This window comes from Antechinus flavipes, chromosome 4 (genome assembly GCF_016432865.1).
Source record: "Antechinus flavipes isolate AdamAnt ecotype Samford, QLD, Australia chromosome 4, AdamAnt_v2, whole genome shotgun sequence".
In the NCBI taxonomy this organism is placed as follows: Eukaryota; Metazoa; Chordata; class Mammalia; order Dasyuromorphia; family Dasyuridae; genus Antechinus; species Antechinus flavipes.
In genome coordinates this window covers 426,851,366-426,873,378 of record NC_067401.1, presented here as the reverse complement: position 1 = coordinate 426,873,378, position 22,013 = coordinate 426,851,366, and the positions used below count along the sequence as shown (strand labels likewise).

Below are 22,013 nucleotides of genomic sequence, written 5' to 3'. Positions count from 1 at the left end.
CTTGGTTTCCCACATTCTGTACCAGAAGACTTAACTTGTTGCTTCGGAATCAATATTGCATAAAAGTTTATTATCAGTATCAGTATATAATTAAATAAAAATTCCTCAGAATAATTAGTGATGATAATAATAACCTTAAATCCTAATACTTTTATTCAGCTACCAAAAGCAGTTGCTTTATTCCCTTGAGCACTAATCTGTGGAACATCATATATGTGTGTATGTGTGTGTGAGTATACATATATATACACATACATATATACGTGTGTGCACACACATATATATATATATATAGAATACATAAAAACAGTGATTTATTGCAAAGTCTCTGATTTTTACCAAATGACATGAAAAAGAATGATTTTTATGTAATAACAATAGTATTGTTTTCAAACACTATCTTCCCTCCAAATAAAAGTGATCTTTACATATTAATGCTAAACAATTAAAAAGCACTACCCCCCAGTTCTCTGTTGGACCAACTAAAATATAGAAAGTGCCTTTAACTAACTTTGTGGTCTTGGGTAAATCACTAACTTTCATCTGGAGATTTAATTTTTTTAGAATTTAAAATTCAGGGGATGGCTTAAATGACTTTCAGGTTCCCTTCCTGTGTTAAAATCCTGTTTTTAGTCCAATCCTATAAGGTCAGGGAATGGTGTTGATGGGATTTAGATACTACTTTCCCAAGTACCTATTTTAGGGACTCCATTATCATCTCGTTACTAAGACATCACATTGTACCTTTTCCCTTATGGATGATTTGTCCTTATAAGGTTTCCAGTCTGTGCCACGATCACTGTAGAAGATAGCATAAGTCATCACATACATTTCATTCGAGAAAGACTTGGCCCCTTGGGTTGTAATTGCCGTTATTTTCTTGATTTTGAGCAGGTCTATCTGCAGCCACTGCTTGTTGTTATTCGACTAAGAAAGTTGGAAAGACACTTTAGTGAGACAGTTTGACAAGACAAATACTTTTAGTTATAGAGTATTTACAGTCATGAATAATGAAGGAAGAGATGAAAGGATGGGGAATTCTTTGTGTGTTATTTCAAATGGATAATAGATTCATGGAAGACTTTGGGGCATATGATTTCTGTCTTGAAATAGCTGGAAAAGAGAAATTCACAGGAAAGAGAAATTCAAAATTCCTCTTGTTATCAGAGGAAAATGAAGAACAGTGGGGTAGAAGCTGCAGAGAAAAACTTCTTTAATATCGGTTATCCAAAAGTGGGATACTTTGCCTCGGGAGGATCCCTCCTCACTGAGGATTTTAAAAGAAAGACTGGCTATTCATTTGTAGGGTATGTGATAGTGAGGTATCTTGTGCACATAGTGACTGAACTGGGTGGCCACTGAGACCCCATCCTATTTTGTAACGCTCTGGGAGGTAACATTCCTCCTTTTAGGTAAGTTTGCCAGAAAAGCCCAGAAATTATTTTGAAACCCCTGTGGAAGAGAAACAAGAAACTCTTCTGTTTCAGACAAATACCAGCCACCACCCTGAAATTCCTTGCACCCTTGAACTTCTGAAATTCCTTAACCTTGAGTGATCCCCACCAACCAATTTCTCCCTCCATTTCTTCTCCCAGGCTGCTGGGTGTTAGTGGAGGAACTGCGAAATAATACTAATTTCATCCAATGTAAATTTATTGCATAACCTCAGCTGAACATTTGCTGCTGCCTGGAAATTCTTTCAATCAGCTCTTACTGACACCATATCATATCTCCAGTGGAAACTTTGGCAACCTTTTCCTACTCCCAGACTTCACACCCACAGAGCAAATTGACCTCCTTTCTTCTGTTATTGAGATCAAAGCCAGGTGCTCTGATTTCCCTCAATTTTGCATCATCATAGGATTTTGCAGCTGGAAGATCCCTTGGAGATAATTTTGTCTTTCTTACTCATTTTGCAAATGAAGAAAATGAGACCCAGAAAGTAAAAATAGATTGCCTACAGGAAAACACTAATGAACAATCAGAATTCAAGCCTAGCTACTCTCCCTTGAAATTCAGTGTTGTTTTCATTACACAAGTTACTTCTTCTTTCTTCTCCATATTAAAACTTTTCTGTGCTCTCATATGGCCTGATTTCCTTTTCAAAACCCTACTCCTTACTAAGGCTAATCTACCTTTTCAGCTACTCACATGCATCCTTAATTTGGCCCTTTATCACTCTCCTTTAGGATCTTACTCCATCAAACATTCATTCTTGCTTTTACACTTTTAATCTTTTTTTCCTGCTGTTTTTTTTTTTTGTTGTTCTTTGTCAATGAACATGATCAGATCAGGATAAACAAACAAAACCGTTCCAAAAAAAACCCTTGTACACAATTGTTGCATATGTTGTTTTAACAACTGATTCTCTGAAAAGAAAAGGAAAAAAAAAAAACATGGAATGCTTTTAATTTTAAACTGCATTATCAACATTTTTTCTATCACTTTCTTAAGAATGAGCAATTAACTAAACTATAAATCAAGCCCTTATCTGTAGCTTCTGTTGACTTCTGAAGTGTAAACAAATGCTTAGACAGAACATGTGATAATGAGATCTCTAGAGCCAGCACCACCTGGCTTCAGCATACATCTGCTCATAGTCCACATCTGTTTCCTTTTTTCTTCCAGATTTCTTCAAAGTAGTTCAAATAATAACCTCTCCTAATTATTTTACTTCCTCACTACATATTCACTTTTAAAGGATACTTATTGGGGAATGGCCAACTATGTAAAACATATATAGAGAGAGAAAGCAGAGAGAATGAAAGGGAGGGAAGCCATTGGCTTTGGCAATTGAGAGATGAGCAGTGATTTGGGAAGAGTAGTTTCAGCTGAGTGATGAAACTGGAAGCCAGGTTACCAGGAGTTGAGAGGTAAATGGGAGGTGCTGGAGTTCTTTTTTTTTTTTTCCTCACTTGTAAAATGAAGACATTTGACTAATTGATCTCTATGCACTATTCTAGTATTCAAATTCCAAGACCCTATGTCCCATGTACTCTCGTATCTCTCTCTTGGCTCATGTCATTCATTCTCTGGCTGATAAACATCTTTTCCTTCTTTATCCTTATCACATGCTTCCCTTGATTTCTCTCAATCAGAAATTAAATAGAATTCAATCAGAATCCCAGACAAAAACAAGATAGAAAAATAGAAATTAATTTTTTTTCTGCCTCTGACCTTAAAGAACCCTTGGTTTTTATATTTTTCATACCTTTCATACACTTAGCGCCTTCTATTTTTATATTATTTATTTTGAATATATATAATGTGTGTGTATGTATCTTCCATAGTTCGATGGGCTTTATTGGGTTTTATTCATATTTATGTCCAAGAGTATTTTGTACATTTTTAAAGAGAGACTATGCTCTTAAGAGTTCTGGGCCTGGAGTAAGAAACACCTAAGTCCAATTCTAGCCTCATATACTTACGCTGTCACCCTGTGTCATTTAATTTCTATGTGCCTCAATTTGCTCAAATGTAAAATGGGAATAATAATAACTTTTACAACACAGAGTTGTTAGGATCTTAATTTTGTAAAGCACTTAATACAGTGCCTGGTATAGAGTAAGTACTTAATAAATGCTTGTTGCCTTCCTTTCTTCCCATTTGTGATTATATACAACTGTGGGAAATTCTTGCTGTGAAATCTCTCTCTACTGATGCCGACTGACATCAATTAACCTAGAATTAATCTGGAATAGTAATTAATCTTGAATATTAATTTGGAATACTGCTCATATTGAACCCTACTTGAATATTTGTTGAATTAGACATATCCTAAAGTGAAACCATGAGAACTGGATAATCAAGAAGCCTTTATGAAGTACTTACTGGTAACAAACAGATAGATAAAACTCTATCTGTTACATGGAGCTTTTATTAATTATTTAATATGTGACAGACACTTTGGTAAGCCCTACACACACACACACACACACACACACACACACACACACACACCATACACACACACTCACACACACACAATGCTATGAATTACTTTTGTATCCTTTGGGGTGATACTTGAAATGTACCTCCCCCACCCCCATTTTAAAAAAAAAAAGACCTTTCCTTATTGTTTTGTTCTCATGTTAACAAGATAGGACTTTTGTCAAAATGACAGCAGCTCTGCAAAATTTCCATCGACATCCATTTCAGGAGAAGGTTTGTGTGTTCATGTGTGTAATTCCCCCCCAACCCCAAGAGTCCTACAAGGATGAAAGAGCAGGATAGAGTTGACTGACTATGGAAATAGCCCCCAGGGTAACAGACAGAGCTTTCTTTGCAAATCTACTCATTAAGAAAGAAAAGTTGCTTTTTTCCTATCATATATAGCACACTATTTAGTTTCCTGCTTCGGTAAGGATTCTGACAACAACCTCACCTAACACCTGGGAAAGAATTCAGTCTTGCAGTATCTGTGGCTCAATCAGAGATGCTTCAGGTAAAGATGATCTCACCCAGAAGCAGCAGTAGTTAGATGATGAATGAGGGAGAATTAAAGGGGGCAGATGAAGCTCAGTGAATGACAGGGTCATCGGAACAGAATCTTTGGGAGATTCCACCTGTCTTGTGAACTATCTAAATATATTTAGAGCAATGATTCATAGCCTTTTTGAATTGCAACATCACAGTGTTGTTTCTTTAACATACTCATTCTACTCTCTTTCCCTACCTGGCACTCACTATTAGAAATATACACTTTGTGGAATTAAAATGGAAAGAAAATAAACAAAAATTTTTGTTTGGGGAATTTTGAAAATACATAATGGTCTTTAAAATGATCAGAAACACTTTGTAGTCCTCTAAAATCATGGCTTGATAATACTGATTTAGAATATAGCAGCTAAAGGATTTTGGTTGGGAAGAAAAAGGGACACCAGAGAAATGTAAGTTAAGAGGACATAGCTGTATCCATTATCTATTGGATATCTATATGTATCTATTATCTTTTTTTGCTTTATAACCTACCTACATAAAGGAGTACATGTATAAAAAGAGAAATGAGCAGAATTTTAATTTAGATGCAAAATTTCTATCAACTTAGTTGATTTTAGAAATTAAAAATCAAAATGATTTTTTCATTATTGTTGATTTTATCACATAGGTCTGGACATCACATATAAATTTTGATGCATTTAATAAGACAAGCAGTGTATGAAACGAAAGAGTAAGGAGAGGGAATTTTATGTTATTCTAGATAAATAACTTCTCTTCTTTGGGTCTTAGTTTCCCCATCTGTTAAATGAGAAAGGTATGTAGGATGATCTTGTAGAGTCTTTTCTACTCTAACATTCTAGGATCTTATGATCCTATATGTATTTTAATCTAGACATGTTTGGTTCTTCTTTATCAGAACTCAGTTCAGTATTTCCCCCCAGTACATAGAGTGATGTACTTTTCTGCTTTATGAACAGGGAAACTCTCTATGCATTCTTAGTAATTTCCCTTGGGGGAAAAGTCTTAGGATGCTATATATGATTCAAGGACTGATGTGTCAGGAATCTTAAAAGAAAGAAACACTCATTGGATAGATTTGCCAGTTTTCTATAACATTATCCATTCTATGCAGTTACTTTTGACTGCCTAATTCTGTGGAAAAGAAAACAGAGCCCCCCTAAAATAACCAAACCAACTGACCCAATATATATGATCAACCTCTTCTTTCATCAAATATACATGATTCTATTAGTGTGGGCTCTTCCTCTACTGATTAAGATTACAATTCTTCTGAGCCTTTTTAGATGACTTCATGAGTTGTGATTTAAAAAAAAAATATTGTCTAGTGATCAACACTCTGGGAATGGATCTTTTCCAGTTTTAGTTAGGCTAGGCTTTGACTGGTGCTGAACTTGGCACCAGTTCACTTTGGCTGGATCTGCCCAAACTCTAATCTTGTTGACACAGACTTCAGGGACCCAAGGTCATTTCCTATCATGAGGAGGGATCAAAGAGGGCTTTAATGGTGCCATGGACTTTCATCATTGCTCATATTAATTCTTTGGATTCTGTTTAATCAATGGAAGGAAGCCCTTAGGTTGCTTATTTCTAAGCCTTATTTGAGAACACCAATGGTCACACAGTGTATCATGACATTGAAACAATACAAAATCAATTCAGAGATTCATAAATCTTGAGCTGGAAGAGACCCGAGAAATCATCTAGTCCAAACCTTTTCATTTTACAAATAAGGAAACTGAGTCTCAGAGATTTTCAGTGATTTGCAAGTAAGTCAAATAGTAGGTAGAAGTGGGAGTCAAATTCAGGTCCTATGACTTTAAATTCATTTTTCTTTCCCCTGGGCCATCCTACCTACATTTTAATTTTTAAAATTAGCAGCATATGACCCTTTTAAGAAGAGTAAAATTATTAGATTCATCAAATTAATTCATATTAACATATTTATAAATTATAAGCTATTAATAATAATGTTATATATTTATATATAATTTTGTAGTTAACAATAATAAGTTAATTTACTAAGGATATTGCAACTCTAAAAAGTTTAGAAATCACCAGTGACACATAAAAATTAAACCCCTCAAACCTGGGAAGGTCAGAACTGATTTCTCTCTAGTCCAAATATAAGTGCTATAGCTACCTTGTGCAAACTATGCTTGAGAATTTGAGTAAGCATAAACAGGAGCCATGCTTCCTTTTAGCAGCGTCTCTCTTTCATGTTTCCTAAAGTTTCTTTGATTTTATCCATGAGAACTTGGAGATAACCACTCACTATGGAAGTTTCTTTTTACCTTGGCTTGCCAGGCATTCACACGGCCTTGTGCATTGAGACGGGCATAGAAGGGTGACCAGTAACCTCCCAACCAAGATTTTCTCGTTGATGAAGCTGTAATCTGATTGTTTTGTATCTTTCCACTTTCCATACCCAGGGGTGTGGAGCAACCTGTGAAGGGAAAATCAATGTGAGTCAATTAAGAAATATTTGTTGAGTTGTATTGTGTTAAATGCTGTGGAGCACAGGAAAAATGCATAGCATGGTCCTTGTATTCAGAGAATGTAGGATTAAGAGAATCATAAGGAACTTAAAGGGTCATAGAGTTTAGAATAGACCCTACTTTTCAGGAAAGTTGCATATTTCTAACATTTGGGACTTTATTATATTTTAAGCAAAATCTTAGAGAAAGATAATCTGTAGTTTCCCTTGAGGGAGATAGCATGTTCAATTTTCTCTTTTCTACTAGGAAATTTTTCCTCCCTCTGTGATACTTAGTTTCATGAGTATTGAGATAGAACAATTAATGGATGAGAAAACTCATTTATTCTCGTTCCTTTTTGACTTTCTTCATGTGGATTTGGACATACCTGTACTGGCAACTTAGATACTATTCTGAGCTTCTCAGTATCCCTCATCCCTCATATTCAACTAGTTCTTAAGTCCTATTGTTTCTACCTTTATAGCATCTCCTCCCTCTCTGCTATGATACACCTGCCCTGATGCACCACTTCATCCCTTCACCGCTAGATTATTGCAAGAGCCTTCTGGTTGGTTTCCCTGACTCAGGTCTCTCCTTATTGCAGTCCATTTGGCTATCATGTTGATAAAATGTAAAACCTAAAACTGAGGTCCTGCCATGTCACTTCTCTCTCTCCATCTCCTATATGGTCAGCTCTAGTGGCTTTCTAATACAACTAAGATCAAATATAAATTTAACTCTTTTGTTTTTAAAAAACTCTCCATTCCTTTTTGTATCCTCAGTTCTCAGCATGGCACCTGACACATATTGGGTACTTAATAAATGCTTGTTGACAGATCATCTTGTTGCAAAATGTATCCTTTGAAGAACAACTTTGCACACAAGCCCAAAACAAACCCTAGCTAATATGCTTACATTCCTATCTATATTGAATTCAGGGTAATTGTCACTATTATAAAGTCCATCATTACCATCATCATCATCTCCATCATCGTAGTCATAATAATGATAAAAATAACAATAGATCCTTGCATATACTTGCAATTTTGCAAACATTATTTCACTGGAGATTTATGATTAACTATGGGAGATAGGTATTGCTATTCTCACTTAATGGGAAATACTCTCCAGACTTTAAGTGATTTGCCCTAGTCACATAGCTAATAAATGCCATGCATTTTATCCACTATACATTGTTACAGTTAGAGTTACAGGGTAAGTCCAAATACTTAGGATTTATAGTTGGTTTCAGAGCTTGGTTTGAGAAAAAAACACTATAGAAATGATAAAACTAAAGTTCTTTCCTTGGAAGGAATACCAAAAAATGATAAAACTTTAGCCAATCTGATTAAAAAGAAGAGGGCCAAAATTCAAACAGATAAAACAGGAGGTGGAATCACAAGAAAGCAAGTGAAAAAACGAATTATGGAACCTACTAGGTAGTGTTACATGCTACAAAACTGAGAAGCCAAGAGAAATGGATGCTTTAAAAAATATAAAATATTCAAATTAACAGAAGACCTAATAGAGATCTTAGGTAATCTAATTTTGAAAACAAGACTCCCTATAAAGGAATTATGGGGAAGAAAGCTTGTAGTCCTGATGGATTTACAGGGGATTCTATCAAACTTTTGAGAACACTTAATACAAATCAAATTATTCTCAAAAACTGCAAAACAAATATTCTAAAATTATGTCTATTATTATATTTATTATAATATTAGAAAAAATATTTCTAATACTTAAACTACAGAAAGAAAATGAAAAGAACTGACCAATATCCTTAATGAATATCAATTCATAATTTTAAATAAAATCCTTTCAAACATATTATAGCAATTGATATACCAACCCTGAATTAATCCATTGTAGAGATGTTATCATAATCAAATGTTTTTTATCTGAAATGGGCACAGTTTCGGGGGTACTCCCTTTGGGACAAGTATGTATTGACATTTAGTGTGATGACAAGGGATACTGTGATTGGCAAAACAAGAGAAGAGAACAAGATCCCAGTGCAAATGGCTTTTCCCTCTAAAATGAAATCTACCATCCAAGGCATGGTGATAGCTTAGGGGAAGATCAAAATTCCCTAAGTTGAATCCATACTTTAAGATTGCTATTTGGGATAATGGATAAAGTATTGATGCTCATGTAAAGAACAGGGTTCATGTTCCATCCCTGAAACTTACTAAGTGTGTGGACATGGAAGAGTCACTTAATTTGTCTAAGTTTTATTTTCTTCATATGTAAAATGAGAATAATAATACCCGAGGGACTTATCTAGCTCACAGAGGCATTGTGGGACTCACTTGAGCCCCACATTTTTCAAAATAAAATAAACATTTTATTTACTTGATTGTGCACTTATTGTAATATTTATATATTCAATATTATATATACCATTTAATGTACCTATCATTTAATAGCAACAAACATTCACTTAACATATTTTTATAATATACCTGTCTTTTTATTATGAATTTATTATATTTAACATAATATTTAATACAATGTTGTATTGTTTGATATATTTAATATATCTTATATTTAATATAACAACAAAATATTTTGTTTAATATTTTTAATATAATACTATTTTTTCTATATTAATTATATTTTACATCTCAAATAAAATGTGAGCAAAGTGCTTAAAAGTTTCCTCCTACTCCTCTTTCCTGTTTTCTATTCCCTCCTTCACACATATTCCCTCATGTCACACAAACTGGCAGACACATTGAAAACTGGAGCAATCATCCTAAGTCACTGAAAACAATCCATCAGTAATCTGCTATACACCACCTGTTTCTATGCATAGGAGAGGAAGAGCCAGCAAATCTTCATTCCTTACCTTGGACCTGGCAGCCCAGCAATTCCAGGCGGAGAGTAGGTCTATTATACGAGTGGGTTGGGGAGATTCGGATGTATTTAGCCACGATGGGTGGGTCAAAAGGATTTTCTTTGATGCTGGTGGCATCTGAATTACCCTCAAAGTACTAGAAAGAAAAGGCAGGGACAATTCATCAAAAATAAATTCTTTCCTTTGTAATCCCATATGTTTTATTTGATGTATTTTAAGCATTATTCTGAGGAAAGATGCATAGGCTGAATTTACCATATTGCCCAGGGGGTCTATGAAAGAAAAAAAACAGATTATGAACATTGGGGCATGTCTCAAGTATCATCTTCTTTTAGAAGGCTTTTATGAGCCCCCTAATTCTGTTACCTTCTTCCTCTTGACAATACTTTTGTTTCATTTTGTATGTTTATATATATATATATATATATATATATATATATATCAAACTTTGTATGTTCCCAATAGAATGCAACCTCTGTGAGGGCAATAACTTTGTTTTATGTTTTTCTAGCCCCAGTAGCACAATACCAGGCACAGAGTGGGCACATAAACCCTGCTGAAGTGAATTCAATTTTCAACATGTGAAGTGATATTTCTTTCTAGATGGGATATTAGCCCACTTCTTCCAGAGTTTTACTATCTTGAAAGCATAACTGTTATTCCAGTACAGACAGTCAATTCCCTTGAATAGTCTTTAACTGTGGCCAACCTCTGAAAGTAAAACTGGCCTGAAATTGGTCAGTGGGAAGACTTCTTCCTTCCCTCCCTTTTCCCTCCCTTCTTCCCTTTCTTCCTTCTTCCCTTCCTTCCTTCCTTCCTTCCTTCCTTCCTTCCTTCCTTCCTTCCTTCCTTCCTTCCTTCCTTCCTTCCTTCCTTCCTTCCTTCCTTCCTTCCTTCCTTCTTTCCTTCTTTCATTCCTTCCTTTCTTCCTTCCTTTCTGATTTCTTTCTTAAGGACCAGGCCTTAAACCTGATTATAATTGGCCACCAATAGGTCCTAGGCCCAGCCTCATTTGGTCACTGTTTGAGTCCTGATTGATTCAGATTGAATGTAAATACTAGTCATTTCTGCTTTGGTCAAAAATCCTTAGGATCTTCCCTTCCCAGATTCATTCATTTATTTATTTAGATTTTGGGGGGAAAAGTGAAAAAGGAGATTCTTTGCCTCAATTGTTGCCTATCATTGAATGGGTGCAGTCAAACTGAGACCAGTTGAAGATATTAGCTTAAAGAGGCCACAGTCTCCTCCTGCATCCAGTTCATCTCCAGACCTCCTGATCTCTATCAGTGACCCAGATAGCGCTGGAGGGGAAAGTGAGGCAGGGGACCTTGATCCTTCACTTCAATCCAATTTATTTGCATGTCATAGCATCACCCTCCTGATGCCATGGTCCTCTTCTAGAACAAAGTGCAAATAACAATAGTACTGAAGAATGGGGTGGAAAGAGTTGAGTCAATTAGCTGCTTTGCGGAAACTCTGAAACTGACTTAGGCTATCTTAAAAATCTAGAAAATATCTCAATCTTAGGATATTCTGCCTATTTTCTCCAACAGATAATATGTTGTTCAGTTGTGTATAACTTTTCATGACCCCATTTGGATTTTTTTTTACAAAGATACTGGAGTAATTTGTCATTTCCTTTTCTAGTTCATTTTACAAGTGAGAAACTGAGGCAAACAAAATTAAATAACTTGCCCAGAATCAAAAGTGTGGCTGACACTTTCTTATTTGTTGTTTAACTTCAGAACTGAAATCCAAAAGAAATCCTCCAGATTGACTGTTATTGGAATAAATAAATAAATCTCTTTGAATTGAAAATGGAATGGTCTAAGACTGTGTTTTGGGGTTCATTTTGTGAGGTAAGTCTACTGCATAAAAGTTCATGCTTAATTTTTCTTTTTATAAACTGTTAGAAAAAACAGATTAAGGACTTTTAAATGTTGAAGGATGTATATAGCTTCTGCCACCTAGCTTCTCATTTAAAATGGATGTCCTTTCTAGTCCTATCTCCTCTTGTCAATAGAAACAGAATAATGTTACCTATTCCTCAAAGTATTGTGATATCACTTTATCCTCCTTACGTGGGGTTCAAGTCATAGAATGAAATGTTTAAAAGATGGAAATCAACTTAGCAAGGAGAATAAATGTAAACTTCTTAAGATCTAAGAACAAAATTGTATTGTTTTAGCCCGCTCTATTGTAGAATATCTGAACTGGGGAGGATACCTGGGCTACTGTTAATGACCAAAGATGTAGCACAGTAGAGAGAGAGAGACTATTAAACTTGTATCTAGGGAGATGGGTTTGTGTCTCCCTTCTGATGCACATACAATATATAACTTTGACTTCTTTGTGTTCCAGGAACTTTTCTAAGGATTAATATTAATGTGGTGACCCCCATTGGTACAGGTCACCTCCTCATCTGTAGTTTACTACATCACCGAAATCCCTGTGTCATTTGGTCAAGTTTTCTAGATTGGGAGCTCTCCAGAGTGGAGATCATATTTTTGGAAGGTCATGCATAGCTCCAAATAAGCCACTTAGAAGGGGATTCATAGCTTCTGATCTCGGTTATCCAGAAACATAGATATACCTCCTGCTTTGAAGTGCTGTTCCCTTTGAAGTACCTCCACATTCTTTTGTCGGAGCTATACGCCACACGGAACTGGGTGGTATAGTAAGATGTCAGGTACTGTTTGGCTCCCTGGGTCTGTATCCCACTAAGTACAACTTCTGTTTCGAAGTCCACCTGAAATAGCAGCAGATGCATTAAATGCTCATCCCGATCCACAAAGGAGTAAATGCTTGCTTTGTTATTATTATTGCTCTAAACAATGTGTTTAGTTGGCTAACACACACAAGCCTGGATTTTCTTTGGAGGCAACTTCCATTGAACTAGACCGTATGCCACTTGTGGGCAGAGACCTTGTTAGTAGCTTTTACTTTAGACCCCTTATGTCATCTAGCACATCCAATTTAAATATATAGATAGAAATGGTTTGCCATCCCTGATAGATTGCTGTATTTTGGAGTTAAGAATTTGAATCCCACTTTGATCTCTTACTTAATTCTGAATCCTGGGCCAGACATTTAACCTGTAAGCCATCTATATTCCTCAATGGGGATAATGATAGAACTTACTTCACATAAACCATAGAATCATATATTTATAGGTAGAAGGGACATCAGTGACTTGCCCAATGTCACCTAGGCAGTGAGTATAGAAGCCATATCTAATGAGGCAATATGGGTAAAATATGTTTGTAGATTATATAGAACTATTTGAATGTTGTTTATTGCTGTAAGTACATAATAATTATGTACTTGTAGAGTTGCTTGAGAGTCAGAGAGATTAAGTGATTTGCCCAGGATCTTATCAATATCAAAGGCAGAATTTAAATCTAGGTTTTCCTGACTTCAATTCTAGCCCTCTACCTGCAATATCACACAGATTGTTATAGTATTAAGAAGAGTAGATGCTCAAGAAATATTTGCTAATAATTAGTCCAACATTATTTGAGATAGAGATTTGATTTCCACTCAGAATATTAGCAAATGTTAACCAAATGATGAGATGCAGTTCAAAATAAAGGGAGTGTGGGGTAGTTACATATAATAGATGTTATCAGGGTAATAATATATACCTGGATCCAGGGTTCAGACGAAAGAGAATGTAGTTGTTTTTCTACACTCCAAGCATTATAAGATCCACTATTGTTTAATCTTGCTAATTTAGGGTACCAATAACCTAGATTTTTAAGGAAGAAAACAAGGAAATTAGATTTGAAAAAGATCAGAAATCCAGAATTTCTCAATTTTAGTGGAAAAACACTTTTCCAGTAGAAAATCCTTTTCCTTCTTAGTTTTATGTTACAAGAAGGAGACTATATAGTTGGGTGTAGAATTAAAGTGGTAACTATATATCCTTGGCTGGCATTTATTAAATGCTACACACACATATATATTTACATTATATATTTATACTATCTACTTCCAAGGTTGTTATAAAGATCAAATGAAATAAACGATGAATGTAAAATGTTTTACCTAAACTACATAATATATATATGTATATATATATATTCACTTTCTTTTTGCTGAGGCAATTGGGGTTAACATAGCTAGGAAGTATTGAGTGTCTGAGATCACATTTGAACTCAGGTCCTCCTATCCACTGCACCACCTAGCTGCCTACTTATTCACTTTCTGTTTAAGCTTGGTATATTTTATATGTGCCTGTGCCTGTTACCTCTTCCATAAACCTGGAAGACCCCTGTGAGCAGGAATTGCTTCATTCTTTGTACTTTCAGTAACTTGGCATATAGTAGTAGGTGATTAATAAATGCTTGTTGATGGATGAATTGAATGATAATCTTAAATCTATCTACAGTCATACCCAAATGATGTATATCACTCATTCTGCACCCTCTCTGCCATTTGCTAAATCCTCCAGGCCCTTCAGCACTTCAGCCTTAACATCCACTGGAAAATTTCTTCCACCATTTTCCCTCAGTTGTCACATCTTCCATTTTTTTTATTTTTCCAAGTTTATTGAGAATTAATAAGGGCAGATTTGGACTATCTCAAAGTAGTGAGGTGGAAAGTCAAAGCAGTTTCGATAGCTAGGTAATTTAGGGGCTGGAGATATATGTCCATATATGTGTGTGCATATATTTGTATCTCTCCATAAATATGCATATATATTATATATACATACATACATATATATACATACATACATATATATATATATATATATATATACAAATATATATATGTATGTCTATAGTGTCTGTGTATACCCTAATGGAAGAAAAAGGTTGCTTTGTTTTGTTTTGTTTTATTTTTTAGGAGATCACATCCTGAGGGGAGGGAATGAAGGAGAAACAAGGATGAAATTGAGTTGTTTTGTCTGATTATTTGTATTCAATGTGTTTATTGGAATATTTAGTCTAATTACTCTCCTTGGATCTTCTGTTAGTATATGGAGGTGAAAAAAGGAAATCTCTTGAATATCCCTGTTATCAGAGCCATGAGTAGGGGGGTTTATTCTTAAAGCAAGCATCAAAAATGTGACCCGCCACATATAAGACATTCTTGAGGTGAAGTGGGGATGGGGAGGTGAAAGGTAGACTTTTCCTCACAGGGTGGGATACACAGAACCAGGGGTGCCAGCCCATAAACACTATGAGGATCTACTAAGGAGAAAATTCCGCCCCCCCCCCCCACACCAAGAAATGGTCCGTTTGCTTGTTTTAACTGATAATTCCTAATATGAATTAATGAGATAATTTTTCCCTTTACATTATAAATATAAGAAATTTAATTACTAGGGATAGAGTAGCAGCTCTCAAAGCCATTTTTATAATAAAATATTAAGGATATTCATCTCTGATTTAATAGTTTATCAGTATAGTCTACTCTTACTCTCACCTAGAGAATTAATCCAAGCTGAACCTGTGTGGATAAGAATTCACTAGATTCTTGACTGTAGTTTCCTTGTCATTTATATGCACTTTTACTTGAAGCAGGGTCATATTGGAAACAAAAATCAGTCACTGGTTGGAACAGAGCAAAAATTTCCTTCTCAACTCTTTAAACGATTTGAACTTGAAGGGATCTTGAGGATCACTGGTTTTTTAACATGTTTCTTTGACAAAGAAAGTCAGTATCCAAAATAGCACAACTATTGTCTGGAACTACTCAAGGTTTCAGATCCAGAATTTCAACCCATATTATCTGACTCCAAGGCTTGTTATTTCCAATTATATATGAATTAAGATTGTCAGAAATCATTTTAAGAGGTGGTGTGACAGAATATTAGTAGCTTTAAACTTGAGTTTGAATCTTAGCTCTGATACTTGCTAAGTGACCTTGGGCAAAGAACTTAATTTCTGATCTTCTGTTGTTCCCTTATTTGTAAAATGGGGATAGCTGAATATCTATTTAACAAGGCTGCAGTAGTGTTTCTATTGGGCTTATATCCCAAAGAAATACTAAAGAAGGGAAAGGGACCTGTATGTGCCAAAATGTTTGTAGCAGCCCTATTTGTAGTGGCTAGAAACTGGAAAATGAATGGATGCCCATCAATTGGAGAATGGCTGGGTAAATTGTGGTATATGAATGTTATGGAATATTATTGTTCTGTAAGAAATGACCAGCAGGATGAATACAGAGAGGCTTGGAGAGACCTACATGAACTGATGCTGAGTGAAATGAGCAGAACTAGGAGATCATTATACACTTCAACAACGATATTGTATGAGGACATATTTTGATGGAAGTGGATTTCTTTGACAAAGAGACCTGAGTTTCAATTGATAAATGACGGACAGAAGCAGCTACACCCAAAGAAAGAACACTGGGAAACGAATGTGAACTATCTGCATTTTAGTTTTTCTTCCCGGGTTATTTATACCTTCTGAATCCAATTCTCCCTGTGCAACAAGAGAACTGTTCGGTTCTGCAAACATATATTGTATCTAGGATATACTGCAACATATCCAACATATATTGGACTGCTTGCCATCTAGGGGAGGGGGTGGAGGGAGGGAGGGGAAAAATCGGAACAGAAATGAGTGCAAGGGATAATGTTGTAAAAAAAATTACCCTGGCATGGATTCTGTCAATATAAAGTAATTATTAAATAAATAAATTAAAAAACAAAAACAAAAACAAGGCTGCAGTGAGAAAGATGCTTCCATAATTAAAAAGCTATAGGAACATAATGATTATTAATATCTCTGGATTGTATTGAGAAAAACTGAAAATAAAATATCATATTTATCATTATTATAATAAATATAGTTTTTCCTTCACATCAGAGCCTTAGTTTTAGCCTCTCCTTGGCAAAGAAAAATGTCTTCTGTGATCTGGGGTAAATTTCACATAGACATGATGACAACCTGGATTCAGCTTCCCAATAAGAAAAAAAATTTTTGCTGAGATTGGTATTCACACTTACCCAGGAAACTGGATGCACTTATTTGTGAATCAGCTATAATGCCAGTACTTAAGCCCATGGGCATCTTGCATTCTATGGAGAAGAGAAAAAAAGTGATGATTTTTGAAATCTTTGATGATCAAATGCTTTTATCTGCCTGAGCTTCCAAAGATAAAGTCCTCTGACATTTTAAAGTGCTTTATAACCTGACTCTTTTCTACCTTTCCAGTTTTTACTCCCTTCCATACTATCTTCAATTCAACTACACTGGACTAATTGGGGAACCTCTAACCTCCAACTCTGCCTTTTCTACTGGTTGTCTTCCAAGCCCAGAATACTTTGTTTACTTACCTCTATTTAGTTTTCTGGCTTCCTTCAAAATTTAGTTCAACTCCCATCATCTGAAGGAAGCCTTTCCCAATTTCCTTAGCTATTGGTTCTTTCTCTTTTAAAATTACCTCCCACCATTTCTCTCTCTCCCTTTCTCCCTTCCTTCTTCCCTCCCCCTCTCTCTCACATCCCCCTCTCTTCCCTGTTTCTCTGTCCCTCTCTGTGTCTGTCTCTCTTTCTCCTGTTTGTCTGTCTGTCTCTGTCTTGCTTTCTCTCTCTGTCTCTCCCTTTCTCCTTCTCTCTTTATCTCCCTCTCCCTCCCACACCCCTCTCCTCTCTCTCTTCTGTCTCTCTGTCTCTATCTTTCTTTCCTTCCCTAATTCTCTCCCTCCCTTCCTTTTTTTTTCTCTCTTCCTCCTTCCCTCTCTCTCTGTCTCTTTGGGTCTCTGTGTCTCTGTCTCTCTTTGTCTTTCTATCTCTCTCTCTTTCTCTCCCGCTCTTTCTGTCTTTCTGAATCTGTCTCTGTCTCTTTCCTACAATCTGCATATAGACAGGTAGATATAGATTTGTGTGTATACATATTACATCCATCCATTTATATATATATTATATATATGTAATATATTATATACATAGTCTCATGTATGTACACAGTTATTTGCTTGTTATTTCTTCTACTAGAAAGTAAGCTTTTTGAGGACAAGGACTATTTTCCATCCTTTTTTGAATCCTCAGTGCTTAGCACAGGATCTAGCACACAATAGGCATTTAATTAATAAATGGTTATCAACTGCGACTGTCCAATCATAGCATTATCTTAAATACATTGCAGCATGACAAGTGAAGTGAGATTATTATTCTCGAGAAATATATCTAGTCAGTAGGAACAGTCCTGCTAGGGTACTTGAAAGCCCAAAATGGGAAAGTTTTTTGACTTAGTTCCAATCTGTTTAGGTCTTAGAACAATTATTCTCACTTGAACTGTTGTAGCTCCTCTGAGAGTGTCAAGGCTACCAAAACTCTGAGCACAAAGAGAAATAACAGACACTTCCCAGGTAGAACTTCCTGCAGGCCAGTGTTGAAACTATCAAGGTCAGTCCTTGCCTCAACCACCACAGTAACTTGGAATTCCCAGAGCTTCCTTACCAGAGCTCTTAGGAACAACTGGAAATTTTCCCAAGTGTTTGGATAGCTTGGAATTATAAGCTTATCATTTTGTGAAATGAGCACATGAAGATAATTTAATCAGCAATCATTAAGAGGACGTATAATTTTAAATAGTGGGCATGAGTTTATGTTCTTTTCTTCTGGTTCCTGAGTGACCAGTGCTTCTAATTTTTGAAACAGATGACTTCTCAGTTATGTGACCTTTGCCTATGGAACAGTGCAAAGTTGAATGACCCACACATAGACCAAATGTACAATCTTCAGATTAGTATATCATATTCTGATTGACTAAGTTATCATATAATGATTAGTTTCCTGCAGAGAAGATTGCAAATCAAAATCTTCTGGCCTGTGAGTTTGTAGACCACTTTACAGTAATATACTATGGATTCCCAGAATTTGTCTTTTTCTGAGAGTTCTGCAATTGTTACTTTCATATTGAATATATTATGGGTTATATACATATAATACCTTTATCTATTATAAGGAATGATGTTTGCATTCCTGCTATCTGATTTTCTCCCACCTCAGTGTCTAAGAGCCATATGCCAGGTCTTGATGCCTTCATTTCAAGAGTTTTAAATGAACCTAAAATGAAGAGGAATACAAAGTTAAATCCTCAAAAATATGTTTATCTTTCTTTGTCTCCCAGTTCTTAGCACAATTAAATGGCATGTAACAAATACTTAATAAATATATATGTTGACTGAGTGAAAACAATGTTGGCCGATAGTCATCAGAAGAGCTTAAGAGACACTCATCCTTCTTTGCAAGCAGAAATCAAGAAGTGAGGACCTAGAAAAATAATGGGAAAACTAGGGAGGGGAATCTTTGTTTTTCCCCATAGAACTTTGCTTGGCCATATCCTCCTTCATCAAATAAAAAGGGAAAATACACAAAATGTTTCCAGAGTGGGTTTTTTTTTGTTCTGACACTTATTTGTCTAAATATAGCAAAAATAGTCTTTTATGAACAAACCAAGTAATCCATAATGCAGTCTATATTTTAAAAAATTACTTTAGATCAACAAATACTGTCCTTCTACTCCATTTTTTCCCTCTTCTCTACCAGCAGCACAAAAAACCAAAAACTTAACTAGAAATTTTCCCTGCCATAGTTTTAAAATTTCTTAAATTTTCCATCTTTAAGCAAGACTACACTTGCCCCACTCTCTAAGAGTTCAAGAGAAGGTATACTATACCTTTTCCTGTTTATCCATTTTGCTCCTTCTCAAAACTCATGATCAGGAAATTCTTTCTAAATCCCTTTTCTCACAAAGTTCAGTTTCTTGTGTTCTGTTTTTGATGGCTTTCTACTGGTTGCCATATTCTTCCTAACTAGTCATGAAACCAATCAAAACTGTCTTTGCCATTTCTTTTCCAGGGAAAATATATCTTAACTAAATTATTAGATTGGAGGGTCAACCCAAGACTCTCACTTTAAGTCCAAATGAAAGCTCTACAGATTTACTAATGTAACTATTTGTTGCATGGGACCCCCTCACTCCATTCTACATGCCTCTCCGGATGACTCTATTATTCTAACCTACTTTCACACTGGCTGGGTTTCCAAAATAAAGATTGCAACCATTTAGTTATGATTCAATATTCTTTCAGGATCCTAGAGATGAAATATTAGGAGTGGGAAATAAACTCACACTCCTCCCTACTGTAGTTCTGAGTCCCTACTGAGTCACAATGACTATTAGCTCTTAAGCATAAAACATTTTACTTAAAAACAATGAAAAATTAAAAGCATGAATATGCCTTAGTTATTCAATATAAAGTAAGTTCAGCAATAATCAAAATATCACAGGCTACTAATAAACTTAGATCAAACTCTCATGCCATGCCATGGATGATACTGGGCCATAATTATAGAAATCTAGCAGGGAGGAACATGAGTGAGGAAACTCACGTAGTTGGGAGCAACTCACAAGTTTGGATTATAGTTCTTGATATCTTTGACTCTCAGGAACAACCTATTCCACAAAGCTTCTCTACTAGTTCCTCTCTTTCTGGTCTTTATCACACAAATGTGTGTATGTGTAAAAATCTATGATCATTTGTTGTTCTCTGCCATGCATAATGCAATATGCAATTTTCCAGAGCAGTAATCTTTGGAAAAGGACAAAGTAAGACAGCCAAAATAAGGCAAGATGGCTCTGGTATTTCTCTATTATATTATCCTCACATAGCAATGACATCGACCACCATAGTCTCTCCCACATTGTAACTTCTGTCCATCACATGAAATCTATTTGTCATTTAAGCTGAAAAGGTGGAAAAATAAAAAACAATTTAAGATTGTAGACTTGTATAAGGCAGGGACTATGTCCTTATAGTCATTCCTATATAGAACCAAATAAATATATATCAATATCATTTACATGACAGAATATATAGAACTCTAAGCTTAGAGTCAGGAGTCCCTGGATTGAGAACTGCCTTGGCAACTCATAGACTGTATAACTCTGGGCAAATCCATTAATCTCTCCTCACCAATTTTATTCCAGTTTCCTCATCTATAAAACAGGTAGAATAATATCTGTTCCATCATACTTACCTACCAGAGCTGTCAGCCTCAAATAAGGTGAAATATATCAGGTATTCTATAGACTTCTAGGTTTGATGTAAATGTCAGTGATTGGACACCTTATCTTTTTTTCTGGATGACATCTTTTATTTTTGTGTCCTACTGAATGGTTAAGAGTTACCACATGGTTCCTTCCTGGTTCAGGATGTTTGCACAGGTATTGACATTTAGGTGACTGGAGAGAGTTACAGGTACTAAGAAATATATTTCTTGATGATTATATGCAAGGATTTTTTTTCCATTGCCTAGAGGCAAAATGGTGCAGTAAAAAGTGTTTGGAACTTGGTATTGGGAAACTAGGATTCTAATCCTGTCTCTCACATTACTACCTAGATGACTATGGGGGAATCATTTAACCTTTATAATGCTTTGGCTATGTGTGCATGTATGTTTATAAATAAAACAAGACTAATAATATTTATACTACCTACTTCCAAGGTTGTTATAAAGATCAAATGAAATAAATGATGAATGTAAAAGGTTTCATTTAAAAGAAAGCATTATATCAACATCAATTATTATCATTTACCAGGAAGCAAAGGGCAAGCCCCCAAACGATGCTTTTGGGTTCCGTTCTCCAGCAATGTCTGGCCATGAAAGTGAACCACATGGATATCCTGGGAACCACCCATATTCAGCAAGTGCCATCTCACTCTCTCCTTTTCATACATCCTTAGTCCTGGCAAATTGTAGATGTAACCATTGATGGCTGAAAGAATAGAGAGTTACAACAAATTAACAAACAACCCAAAATTATTTAATTCATTTTAATAGATTTTTATTAAGTGCTTACTTTGTATACAAGTGCTATGCTGGAGGAAATACAAATTCTTAGACACAGGCCTGATTTTGTGGTGCTTATATAGAAGAGGTTATGGATAGTTGCCTTTTTTTTTTAATTCAAGTTTATTTTATTTTTGGACTAGAATTCTCTCCCTTCCTTTCCCCCCTCTCCCACCTATTGAAAAAGGAAAAAAAAACTGTTATAAGTGGTAGCCAATTTCCACATCATCAATATCCAAAAAATAAAAAGTATATTACTTTATGTATTATATATCTTTACTTATCATAAAAAATATTATTTAATATTTAACTATGTCAAAAAATTCAAAAATAGGTATTAATCTATACTCTGAATCCATTGCCCTCTGTTTGGATGTATGTAGCAAAATAGAGATGATTA

At 35.3% G+C, this 22,013-nt stretch overlaps 1 protein-coding gene across 1 annotated transcript in view; it reads right to left on the bottom strand.

Annotated features, from left to right (window-relative positions):
- F5 (coagulation factor V) overlaps positions 1–22,013 on the bottom strand; it is a 79,670-nt gene that overhangs the window by 1,262 nt on the left and 56,395 nt on the right. Inside the window, exons 17-24 of the mRNA XM_051998990.1 lie at positions 21,360–21,539; positions 18,707–18,823; positions 16,760–16,831; positions 13,440–13,543; positions 12,389–12,544; positions 9,787–9,931; positions 6,753–6,904; positions 745–927 (exon numbers count right to left, since the gene is read on the bottom strand). Of these exons, the coding sequence (XP_051854950.1) occupies positions 745–927; positions 6,753–6,904; positions 9,787–9,931; positions 12,389–12,544; positions 13,440–13,543; positions 16,760–16,831; positions 18,707–18,823; positions 21,360–21,539 (1,109 nt within the window). The remainder of the gene's footprint in view (positions 1–744; positions 928–6,752; positions 6,905–9,786; positions 9,932–12,388; positions 12,545–13,439; positions 13,544–16,759; positions 16,832–18,706; positions 18,824–21,359; positions 21,540–22,013) is intronic.